Source organism: Aedes albopictus, chromosome 3 (genome assembly GCF_035046485.1).
Source record: "Aedes albopictus strain Foshan chromosome 3, AalbF5, whole genome shotgun sequence".
Lineage (NCBI taxonomy): Eukaryota > Metazoa > Arthropoda > Insecta > Diptera > Culicidae > Aedes > Aedes albopictus.
In genome coordinates, this window is record NC_085138.1 from 57,422,919 (window position 1) to 57,435,048 (window position 12,130).

Here is a 12,130-nt window from a genome sequence, read left to right on the forward strand (position 1 = left end):
AATCCTCCCACAATTCCTTCAGGGGTTTCCCTTGGGATTCTTGCAGGGATTTCTCCTTTCATTTCTTCGGGGATTTCTATAGGAATTGCTTCAGGAATTCTTCCAGGAATATCGTCGGATATTCCTGCTGGACCTCCTTCAGGGAATTCTTCTGGACTTCCTTCGGGGATTCCTCCTGGAATTCCTTTAGGGATTCCTCCTGGAATTAATTCGAAGATTGCCTTCTAGAGTTCATTCGGGGATTTCTCCTGAAATTTGTTAGGGGATTTCTTCTGATATTCCGTCGGGGATTCCTCTTCGATTTTTTTCGGAGATTTCTCCTGGAATTCTTTCGGGGTTTTCTCTAGGAATTCATGCGGGAACCTGAAATTATGTCAGGGGTTTCTTATGGAATTTCTACGAGGATTTCTCCTGGATATTTTTCGATGGCTCCTCCCAGAAATACTTTGAGGATTTCTTCTCAAATTCCTTCAAAAAAATCTGGAATTTCTTTGGAGATTCCTCCTGGACTTCCTTCATTAAATCCTCCTGGTATTTTTTTCGTGGATTCCTCCTGGAATTACTTCGGGGTTTCCTCCTGGAATTCCTTTGGTGATTCGTCCCTTCGAATATTCTTCCTTTCATTCTTTCAAAAAATCCTCATGGAATCATTCCTCCTAGAATTCCTTCGGGATTTCTTTCTTGGTTTTCTACGGAGATTTCTCCTAGAATTCCTTTGGGAATTTCTCCTAGTATTCGAAGATTCTTTCTAGAGTTCCTTCGAGGATTCCTTCTTTAATTTCTTAGGAGATTCCTCCTCCACTTTCTATGAGGATTCGTCTTTGGGGTATCCTCTTTGAGGAATCCGCTTGTGATTCCTTCGGAGATTCCTCACGGAATTCCTTCGGAGGTGACCTCTGGGGTTCCTGCAGTCATTTATCCTGTAATTTCTTTGGGGATTCTTTCCAGACTTATTTTGCGACTTTCCAGACTTATTTCCTTCTAAAATTCATTCGGGGATTCCTCCTGATATTTTGTCGAGAATTACTCCTGGAATTCCTTCGGGGTTTTCTCATGGAATTCCTTTGGTAATTTCTCTTCAATTCGTTCGGAGATTCCTGCTGGAATTCTTTTGGAGATTCCTGCTGGAATTCTTTTGGAGATTCCTGCTGGAATTCTTTTGGAGATTCCTGCTGGAATTCCTTCGGGAGTCCTCCTAGAATTCCTGCCGGATTTCTTCCTGGAATTCCTTCGGAGATTCTTCCTAGAATTCTCTCGAGAATTTCTCCTGGAATTCCTTCGGAGATTCCTCCTAGAGTAATTTCGCGGTTTCCTTTTAGAATTAGGATTACTTCAGAATTTTCTGCAGGGATTTCTAAAAGAGATTCTTGAACCGCCAGAGATTCCTGCAGAAGTTTCTTTAGGGTTCCATACAGCAGTTCTTACAGAGATTAGTCCAGAATTTTCTTCTTTTAGGCTCCTCCTGGGATTCCTTCTGAGATTCCTCCCTGAAATCATTAGGAGATTCCTTAGTGTAATTAGTGTAACTATATTATAAAGTTTGATAGCTTCTGAAGATTCTGAGAAAACAAAACAAAAAAACTGTAGCAAAATCAATAGTTAATAGCCCTTTCAAATTATAAATATTTGTTATCCCTAACCTCGAAACAGCCGCGAGTACTTCGGCTTTCCAAACTAATATAGTGTTAAGGCAGTTAAAAATTTGAAAAAATGTAAACAACGTAAAAACAAAAATATACCTATTATTTCGGCTCATTTATGCCCAACCCAACAAACATTTTAGCTGTACAGGAGTGGAACAAAAATGACTCTTGAGCAAATTTTAGTTTAAGAAACTGTTATTCAACTAGTTTTGTTTCAAAGGTAACTTGGGTTCTAACGTAAAAGTTTATGTCATTAATGGCCATGAAAAAGCTCAAACTACAAATTCAAGAGCGCAATAACAACTTCTTTGTTTCGTGAATGTTGAAATTATGGTCAAATTTTGGTCACGCCGATTCACGCCGCCGCCGCCGCCGAAAACTGCCACCGGCGTCACGCCGATGACGCCGCCGCCGCCGGTCAAAAATGGCCCTCACGCCGCCGCCGAGCAAAATATAGTCGGCGCACAGGTCTACTTTCCACCACTCTAATTATGGTTATAATAATCCGATTGTTTCTTGTATTCGCGCATTCAATGTTGTTTCTGACGAATTCGACTTCGGTATGTCCAGAACTGTTTTTAAAAATCGAATAAGAAGAATTGTTTAGTTTTAAGTGGTTGTAAATTAGTATTAAGTTGTTCAGTCTGTACGATTTTTTTTTTCGAAGACGGTGAATAATAATAATAATAATAATAATAATAATAATTAAGCCACTGTGTCCAATAAGATGAACTTTTGTGGCATGATACTTTTCATGAATACTACAAACTAGCGCCATCTGATCATGCTTTCAAGTTATTAGCATAGGGGCATACCAGTATAGGGGGCGCTGAAATTTGAAAACTATGAGTAAACAGCTCTGATTTTACCATGACAGCACTAATACTTCTTCTTCTTCTTTATGGCTCGACGTCCTTACTGGGACTTGGCCTGCCTCGCTTCAACTTAATGTTCTTTGAGCACTTCCACAGTTATTAATTGAAGGGCTTTCTTTGCTTGCCATAGCATGAATTTGTATATTGTGAGGCAAGTACAATGATACACTAACTGGAGACCTAATATTAATACTAATACTGGAGACCTAGCACTAATACTAATAACAGGAATTATTTTTTAAGATTGAGCCAATTTAAGTCAAATTGCACACTAATGTATGGCATTTCTTTCACAGAACTCAAAACACTGCCCATTCGCTGTGAAATGTATTGATTGCTTATCAAATGTCAAGCCGTAAACTTTAAAACGATTCATCCTGCCCAACCGGGGTCAACCGATAAGCCGAGCAAGCATTAAATAATACACGCGCTAAAACAAACATGCACTGGTAGCAGCACAACATACATTATTCAACATCCTAATAGCAAACAACCGTCTCATTTCGGGGGTTGATAATAGTGCGTCGCAACGAACGGCATTTTGGCGACCTGGCTGTGGTAGAACTTGTCTCGGATTTTCAGCGTCACCTCGGTGCCCACCTTCTTCGATTCCTCCCGGATGTATCCCATGGCGATGTTCTGCTGCAAGCACGGACTCGGGCAGCCGCTGGTGATTTCGCCGATTTTGTGATGTTCGTTGTCGAAAATTTCCACGTGCTGCCGAGCGGGGGCCGATCCCGCGGACATCTTGAATCCGACCCGGCGTCGAGTGACTCCGTTTTTAATTTGATTGTTGATTTTGTCCGACCCGGGGAAGTTGTTCTCCACTCGGCGCTGTTTGGCCACCAACCAGAGAAGTCCGGCTTCCACGGGAGTCGTAGTTTCATCGATGTCGTTACCGTACAGGCACAAGCCGGCTTCCAGTCGGAGTGAATCGCGAGCACCAAGACCTGCCAGTTTGAGATTGCCAACTTTCTGCTCCAGGAGAGCCGACGCGATGTCGGCGGCTTTGTTGGAAGGAATTGAGATTTCCACTCCGTCTTCGCCGGTGTATCCGCACCGGGTGATGCGACAGTTTTCCACTCCGGCAATGGTATCGGTGGTGCTGTTCATGAAATACAGCCTCGAAAGGTCCTTGGTGCACAGCTTCTGGAGATCCGAAACGGCATGTGGGCCTTGGACCGCCAGGAGCGATTGTTCGTCACTGGAGAGGAACTGCACCGAGACGTCTTTGCCTTGGGCTTTGAAGGATGCCTGTCAAAATAAAGAAAGGGAAGTTCAGGGATTGCAATTCATGCATTCCAAATTAGATTCAAATGTTATCCTAGTGACCAATTTATAGAAGTGGTATGCTCTTGTACCATAGGCGTCTCGCAGATTCGTATTCAGTTTAACCCTAAAAGGGATACCTGGGGTCCATTGGACCCTATCTGAAAATGTTTATCATGTTACTTGTTTGGCAATATTCGTCATCTAAATTTTGAAAAGGACGTACGAAAAAAAAGTAATAATCTTTTACAAAAAAAGAACTCAAAAAAGGTTTGTTGGATTGAAATAATGTCCTCGAAGATGTTTGAGGATATTTGAAGGACTTTAAAAATACACTGAGAGTATTATTCATCACAGATCTATGTTAGATGTCATATAATTTAAATTTTCCAAAAACCTTCTCCTTCGACTTTTTTTTTAATTTTTCTGTGAAAAGCTTACTTCCATCCTCAAAAACTTGCCTGGAAGCACAGGATGGTCAACGCTTCTAACGATTTCTATCGCGATTTTTTATTTTTCATCGTTTTTTTTAACGGACAAAATTGTTTGCTTTTGCTTGTTTTGAAATTCGACGAAAAATAAAAATCGAAAAAATAGTTGGTGGAATTTGTAAGACTATTTTTTTAGATATTTTAGACCACTTCCAGGAGAATTTGTTTTATTTAATTTCAGTTTGCTTCTTTTATTTCACTCCCAATAGAATTCTTTAAGGAATATTAGGAAAAACAAATGAGTAGATTTTCCTTGAAAAATATCTTGAGAAATAAAAAAAATCCAGTACAAATTTTAAGAAATATTAGACGAATTCCTGAAAGAGACAAACCTGGATGAATTTCTGAAAAAAAATGAGGAATTCTTATTTACATCGTTGGAAGAAGTCAAGCAGTGATCACTTAAGGAATCTTTTAAGAAATTCTTGAAGACATTTATTCGGGAATTTCAAATGGAATTCCAGATAAATCTTCGGAAAGTTCCCAAGAAATCCTAGATGATTTACTAATGAAATCAGAAGGAACTTATCAAAAATGTTTGAAGAAACTTTTGAAAAAATTGGAATTTCTGTTTTTTTTTTGTAGAAACAGTGAATAAATTACTGAAGAAATCCGTGGAAGATTTTCCTAAAGAATTCCCGAAAAAAAATCTAAAGAAGTCCACGCAATGTTTCCCATACTTTTTTTTAAGAAATTACGAGAGGAATCTTTACTGGAATTTCAAAAGGAGAATTTAGAAAAAAGTTTAAACAAAATCCTACGGAGGACTTTCTGTAGCAATCTGAGGAACTTTTAAATGAAATTTTATAGGAGTTTCTGAAGAATTTCTTAATGAATTTCTGGATAAATTCCTGAAGAAATTCATTGCAAAATTTTCGAAGCAATCCATTAAGGTTTTCTCGAAGAATCATTGGGAGAAAATCTTAGAACATTTTTGAAGAAGACTTCCACTACTGGTAAGATTTTCTGGGAAGATTCGCAAAGGAAATCCTGTGGAATTCTTGGAATTTTCGGATGATTTACTAAAAAAAACCCCAACAAATATCTGAGGGAATCATTCAACAATTTTCATAAACAATTCCTCGAAAATCCGTTCATAAATCCATGTAACTTTTTCTAAAAGAATTCTTTGAGTAGTTTTCCAAAGTACAACTGGGAGGAACGAGAAGTAATTGATAAATATATCCATGCAGAAAACCCTGTAGGAATTTCTGAAAAAATACGTTGAGGAATATCTGGAAGAATTCTTGCTGAAACCATTGGAAGAAATTATACAAGAATCATTTGAAGAATTCTTGAAGAAATTCCTGAAGACATTCCATAGAAAATTTCCAATGGAATCTCAGAAACATTCACCGAAGAAATGCCTGAAGAATTTCTAAAGAAATCGCCTAAAAACTCCGAATAATTTGGAAAAATCTATGAAAAAATCTGAAGGTTCTTCAGAAGTTCTTAAGGAATTCATTAAACGATTTTCCTGCAGGAAGAATGCCAGAGACAACCCTTGAAGATTTGCTAATGGAATCAAAAGGAAGCTTTGAAGAAACTTCTGGAGAAATTCTGAATTTCCATTTGTTTTCAAATCAATCAGTGGATACATTTCTTCAGGAATCCGTGAAGGATATTCCTAGAGAATTTCCGGAGAAATTTTTCGAGGAGTTCACGGAATGTTTTCTATAGGATTTTTGGAGGAATTTCTGGAGGGATCTCAAGTGGAGCTTGGATAATTTGGAGTTGAATAATTTGGAAAAATAACTGAATAAATTAACAATTGACTTTCTGAAGGATAACTGTCTATAAGAAACAGTAAAGGTTTTTCGAAAGGTGATTTTGTTGTAATTTACAAAACAATTCAGTTTAAGATTTTCTTGAGAATTCTCGGAGAACGTCTAGAAGAAATTCTTAGATGATTTTATGAAAATAATCTTGGAGATTTAAAAAAAATCTGCGGAAAAGCTCTTAAAAGCATATTTGCAATTTTCAGAAGAATTTCTGGAGAAATCGCTGGATATATTTCTGAAGAAATTAATGGCGAAATTTCTAAAAATTCGTTGAGAAATTTCCGAAGCAATCCATGCAAGATTTTCTTAAAGAGCTCTTTCAGATTTTTTTTTTTTGTAGGAATACTTGGAAGAAAACCTGTACGGTACTTCCACTACTAGGAAGATAATTTTGATAGGATTTCAAAAAAAAATCCCGTGTTTTTTTAGAAACATTCGGATGATTTACTAAAAAGCTCCCACAGAAGTTTTTGAAGGAGTCATTCAAAAATTTTCACAACAATTTTCTCGAAGAATTGGTTGATCCCTGGAGAAATTTCTTAGGCAATTCATGGAAATTCATAAACATCTGAATCAATCCATGTAAGATTTTCTAACAGAGTTCTTCGAGAATTTTTCCGAAGGAACACTGGGAGGAACGACAATGGCAAAATGTGTCCTTGGAGAAAATCCTGGAGGAATTTCTGAGAAAATACATTGAGAAATACCTGGAGAAGTTATTGCTGGAAGATATTACGCAAGAATCGCTTGAGAAATCTTGAAGAACTTTCGGAAGACATCCCTTCGGAAATTTTCAGTGAAATCGCAGACAAAATTTCTGGATAAACTTCTGAAGGAATCCGTGGGGGGTTTGTGAAGAAACAGCCGTATGAGTTCCTGAAAGAATCCGCAGAAGAATTTTTAAAGAAAACAAAATGAAAAATCTATGAAAAAACTAGAAGACTCCCTAGAGAAGTTCATGAAGGAATTATAGGATTTTTTTTTGTAGAATTCATTGGTAATTTTGGAAGGAATTTATTAACAGTTATCTGAGGAAATTTTTGAAGAAATTTCTGGAGGAATTTCAGAAGCAACTTTAAAAGATTTCCTTATGGAATCTCAATGAGTTTCTGAAGAAGCTTTGGAATAACTTCCAACATAATACTGACACTCTGATTGTTCAAAGAATCTGCTGAATAATTTCTGTTGGAATCCGTGGAAGATTTTTCTATAGAGCCTTCGAAGAAATTCCTAAAGAAGTTCATGGCATGTTTCCTATAGAATGTTTCAATTAAATTTCCGGAGAAATCTCTAGAGGAATTTGAAAGAAAATCTTAAGAAAAAATCTATGGATAATTTTCGGAACAAAATCACTAGAAAGTTTCCAAAAGGTATTTATACAGCAATTTCGGAAGCACCCCATGAAAGATTTTCTAAATTAGCTCTTGAAGAAAATTATAGAAGAGTTTCTGTATAAATTTATGATGAAACCCTAAATACTTTTATCCCTTGGTGATTTCTTTTAAATAAATCTCCGGAAGCACATTTAAAGGAATGTTTGTTGGAATTTCCTGAAGAATTTCTAAAAAAATCATTGAAAAAATGTTTAGAAATTTCTGAAGCAATCCATGTAACATTTTTTTGAAAAGTTCTTTGGGAAATTTATGAGAAAATTTCTGGGGGAAACATTGGAAAATCTACCGAAACAATCCATGCAAGACTTTCTAAAGTTCTATATGTGAAAGTTCTGAAAAAAAATGTAATGGAACCTCTGAATTAATTCTTGAAAGCGTTTCTGTGGCATATCCTCAACAAAATTTCTGCATGAATACGGGAGTTATTTAATCGTTCAGAAATTCCTAAAGGAACAAAAGTTTTGAAAGACTTTCTGAAATATTCCCGGAAAAAAATATGAAAAAATATGGTAAAAGAATCCTTGGAGAAATGTTCGAATAAATATGTAGATGACGGATTCTCTGGATACAATTCTATAGGCAATTGGTTAGAATCCCTGGAGGATTTTTTGATACAATCAATGAAAAATGTTTAAAAAAAATCACTCTAATTGTTTTGTAGAACTATCCGTAGGAATTTTTAAAACTGAAGATAATTTTGTAATAAATCCTCGGAAAAGTTTTTTAAAGAATCAATGAAGGAATACCTGATGCGTGTAATCCTGCTATGGCATCAACGACAAAAGCTGATGACGCCAGTTACACCAGCCAGGGAATCCCTAAACCGAACTGGAACGAATGGTTCAAAAGTGTACCAGATAGCGTGACCCTTTACAACCCGACTGTTTAACAATTTGCAAAATTTGTGACCTGTTGATTTGTTATCGTGCCCTGAAGTTGGTTCAATAACCGAACCGAAACGTTTATGACGATATAAGATTAATCAACGCAATTTGTTAGACTGAGAGTCGAAAATTCCAGAAAGTCAACAATTACCCAGTCGAAACTTGCAATCCTGTACTGTATAACATTGGTCACGGATTCTTTCCAATGAATTATAGAAGTTATCCGGTGTTGGTGTACCGTCAAGGCTCCATTCACCGTGTGCCTTCGAATATTCTTTCATTATTTCCATATTATGATTGAATGATATGACAATTTCCCTTCAATTTCACCAATACAACACTAATGTATTGTTACCATGTCAAAACGCTCATTAGAAACATTTAGAAGTATCATTTTGACACTAAAGTGTGTTTACATGAAGCGGGTTTCTGCTCGTTCACTGCATTCATAGTAAAAAAACGAACACTGCGCTAAGGTGATTTAAGCGATAAACTAAATGTAGTAACGTTTTTATTCCACCAAGAAGCAATTAAATTCACAAATCAGATATGTATTTTGCATTACCGAAGTAAGTTTAACAAGAAAGTACGATTACTCGTACTTTTGATTTGAAACAAAAAGGCACGGTAAATGGGTACCCTAAAAATCAATAGTCCCCATTCACCGTGCCCCATACTGTCCCATATATCTAGAAAAAATCGAAAATTTGAACATTCGTTTTTCTAATAAAATCTTGCAAGTTATTACTTGAAATGAATTTAAACGAAGAAAATTCCCTTGGCTGGGTTGGGATCATTTTTAAACAAAGTAGAATACAATTTCTCAAACACGGTGAATGGGTCCCTACTACCACGGTGAATGGTGACCTACCACGGAATTAGGCGACCCTACTACCCTTTACTAATTGTACTATATCACCAAATTTTGTGAAAAATGTTCTACTTCTATGGATATTGCTTTAATTTTAACCTATAATGAAGGCAATTAAAAGCGGCACCAACAATGTTTATAAGACTGCCCCGAATCCTCTTAGATCCACGGTGAATGGTGCCTTGACGGTATCTTAACATAATCTTTATCTATACTTACCACTGCATCACTCATGACAGCCATGTCAGTATCCTTCCTCGAAGCATTGGATACGACGTACAACGTATCCTCCGACACTCGATTCACAATCAAATCATCCAAAATTCCTCCCTTGCCATTGGTGAACACGGTCAACGTTCCAGTCCCATTTTTGAGTCCCTTGATGTCGGCAGTACAAACCGACTCGAAGCAGCTGATGACGTCCTTGCCTGAAGATGGTAGAAGTTGGTTAGAGACTGCTAGCTGACATTTCCAACAGCTTATCAATAATCGACAAATCCGCTAACCTCTCAAATACGTTTGCAGCATGTGCGAAACGTCGAAAATGGATCCATACTTTCGAGTATAGTGATGCGATTTGATAATACTCTGATCGCTGTACTGTACGGGCAGCCAGTAACCAGCGAAGTCAACCAGCTTTCCACCGTGGCTCTGATGGAAATCGTACAGCGCCGTCTTGCTCGGTTCTTTTCCTCCCGTAGATGCGTGGCGATGCTGTACCGCAGACAATGCCGACACGGCCCTCCCCCGCTGAGTCACTCTCGAAAGTACCGACAACATTCTTACGCCCGCCGTTAGCTGATTTTCTTTCTTTCGTCTTATCACACTACACTGTGTCACCAACTCTGAGATGTGATCACTTTCACTTCCGATCGCGTACTGAGGCGGAGACAGATGAGCGGTTGATTTCAAAACGGTTGTTGGGTCCCGTACCCAACGCTTATCGCTTCCACCGGTCGTTCGGTGTTGAGTTGAACATCTATCTCCGAAGAGGTCAAGTAAACAAATAACACGCGGGAGATTGTGGAACAGTCGGTGATCGTAATACGCGACTTTTTCTTGAAATAAACTACATTAGATGGTGTCAATATTTCTTGTAGGGGTGAAAACTTATTTTGTTTATTTGTTATGGAAATTCCCTTTGCCTGTATTGTCATCCATATATAAAAAAAAAACAAACAATTTACTTAAAAGTAATACAAGAAAACATATTGTCAATATTTTCTATCACTTAAGAGTGGCAAATTACTACCATTCTAGAGATAAGGTACGTGGTAACCTATCAACATCGTGCGGATTATTTTTTGAAATAGACATTCATTGTGAAATAACATCCGAACACGGACGTCACATCTTCAGTAAGTAATAAATATGCCATCTTCTGATTGTTTGTCCCAAACAAGCAACACTAATTTTGTCCGCCCGGTACCTCATAGCCGTATCACAAGCTAAACAGAATCTTGTTTGAACCAGTGATAGGTAAAATGTCATCAGCCCAAGTAGTTTAGTTTGCTTTAATGGGAATATGAATTGATGGTGTTGGTACATGAACTCTCAAATTGTCATTTATTTGCATAGCTGTGGAGTGAAGAGTTTCCAAGATTACCTGAGCAAAGGAAATAAGAATAATAGCAAATGTACATATGGACATCAGAAAGTGATATTCGTTTGTTTTAGACAAAAGGTAGAAGTACTGAAAATAATATGTCAAATTTACTCCATGAACATCGTCCTCATAGCACGTTTAACTCTTAGTAAGATCTAACCAATAGCAGTGAGCTATTTGATTGATCTTCAATATCAAATATTGCTTTTGATCAGGTGGTTCAAGAATTAATTTTTGATGTTATTTTCAGTACTTATACCTCGTATCTCAATCAAACCAATATCACGTTTTGATCGTCAGTACTTGACCTCTACCCGGATCTGCTTTTCGGAAGGAACAATTTTACAAGGTTTGAAATGATTTGACAAGCGCACGAGGCGAAAAATTCTTATTCATGATAATATTTAAGGTGTAATTCCAAAGACAAGAATTTTCTTACATTCGGTGCTGACAAGCTTGGAAGTGTTTGTCATCAAATGGGACAAAGAGAGTTTTTTTTTTTGCTTTGCTAGAATATTTCAGATGTGTATTTTATGTGGAATCTTCAAATACTTCTAAAATTTCAAGGACTTTCGCCGTTTTTTAGATATGTGAAATTGAGTTTTGGCCATTTTCAATTGAATGCTACTAGTGCAGAGTATGAGCACGAATGAGAAAATAATGGTAGGTAATTATCCACAGATTGCTGCTCTCCTTTCCATATTATTTGATGTTTCTTTTCAGTTATGTTTTGGGATCAAGAAAATTCAACGTTTGATTATTTCTTGAGGGATTCTTTGTCTGAATTTTCCACACATCGACATATGTCAAGAAATTTCTTGCGACCTTCATACTACCATACATACTAGATCCAAAGGTATTACCTAACGAAAACTCAGTTCATCGGTGGAAATGATAGCTTTGCCAAATGGTACTAGCTATCATAATCCTAACCCAGTGTCCAGTTTATAGGGCAGATATTCCGAATGCTCAGCGTCTTATTTAAAGGACAGTATTTTTGAAGTGAATATCTTGAGAATTATCTAATATTTCTGAATACTGTCTTTTGGGAAGTTGTTAAGAATATCCATACTTCTTGCATGGTGAAAATCGAACAATGATTTGACGTAGTTTTTCTTCAAGGATCGCTTCAGAAATCCATCCTATAGTTCTTCCAGGGATTTCCGCAGGAAATTCATAGGGACTCTTTTTGAGGTTTATTTACAGATTACAACAACATTCTTTTAGGGATTGCTTTAGCACTCCTTTAGAATTATTCCTGGGTTATCTCCGGGGATTCCTTCATGGTTATTACCTGGCTCACTTCCGAAGTTCAT

At 37.1% G+C, this 12,130-nt stretch overlaps 1 protein-coding gene across 1 annotated transcript; it reads right to left on the minus strand.

The window, feature by feature from the left end:
• Positions 1-2,832: 2,832 nt before the first annotated feature.
• LOC115265558 (aminomethyltransferase, mitochondrial) lies at positions 2,833-10,102 on the minus strand. The gene is made up of 3 exons (XM_029871150.2): positions 9,715-10,102; positions 9,428-9,636; positions 2,833-3,772 (listed from the first exon to the last, which is right to left on the minus strand). Exons 1-3 carry the CDS (start codon positions 9,986-9,988, stop codon positions 3,017-3,019), a joined length of 1,239 nt encoding a protein of 412 aa, XP_029727010.1. The 5' UTR covers positions 9,989-10,102; the 3' UTR covers positions 2,833-3,016.
• Between the last annotated feature and the right edge of the window lie 2,028 nt (positions 10,103-12,130).

What these genes read in the sequence shown, in the direction of transcription:
- LOC115265558 (XM_029871150.2), bottom strand. Translation starts at nt 9,988, where the DNA reads ATGTTGTCGGTACTTTCGAGAGTGACTCAGCGGGGGAGGGCCGTGTCG. An exon ending in GCTGCAAACGTATTTGAGAG is followed by an intron (nt 9,637 to 9,714) that starts GTTAGCGGATTT and finishes TACCATCTTCAG; the next exon opens with GCAAGGACGTCATCAGCTGC. An exon ending in CTGTCATGAGTGATGCAGTG is followed by an intron (nt 3,773 to 9,427) that starts GTAAGTATAGAT and finishes TTATTTTGACAG; the next exon opens with GCATCCTTCAAAGCCCAAGG.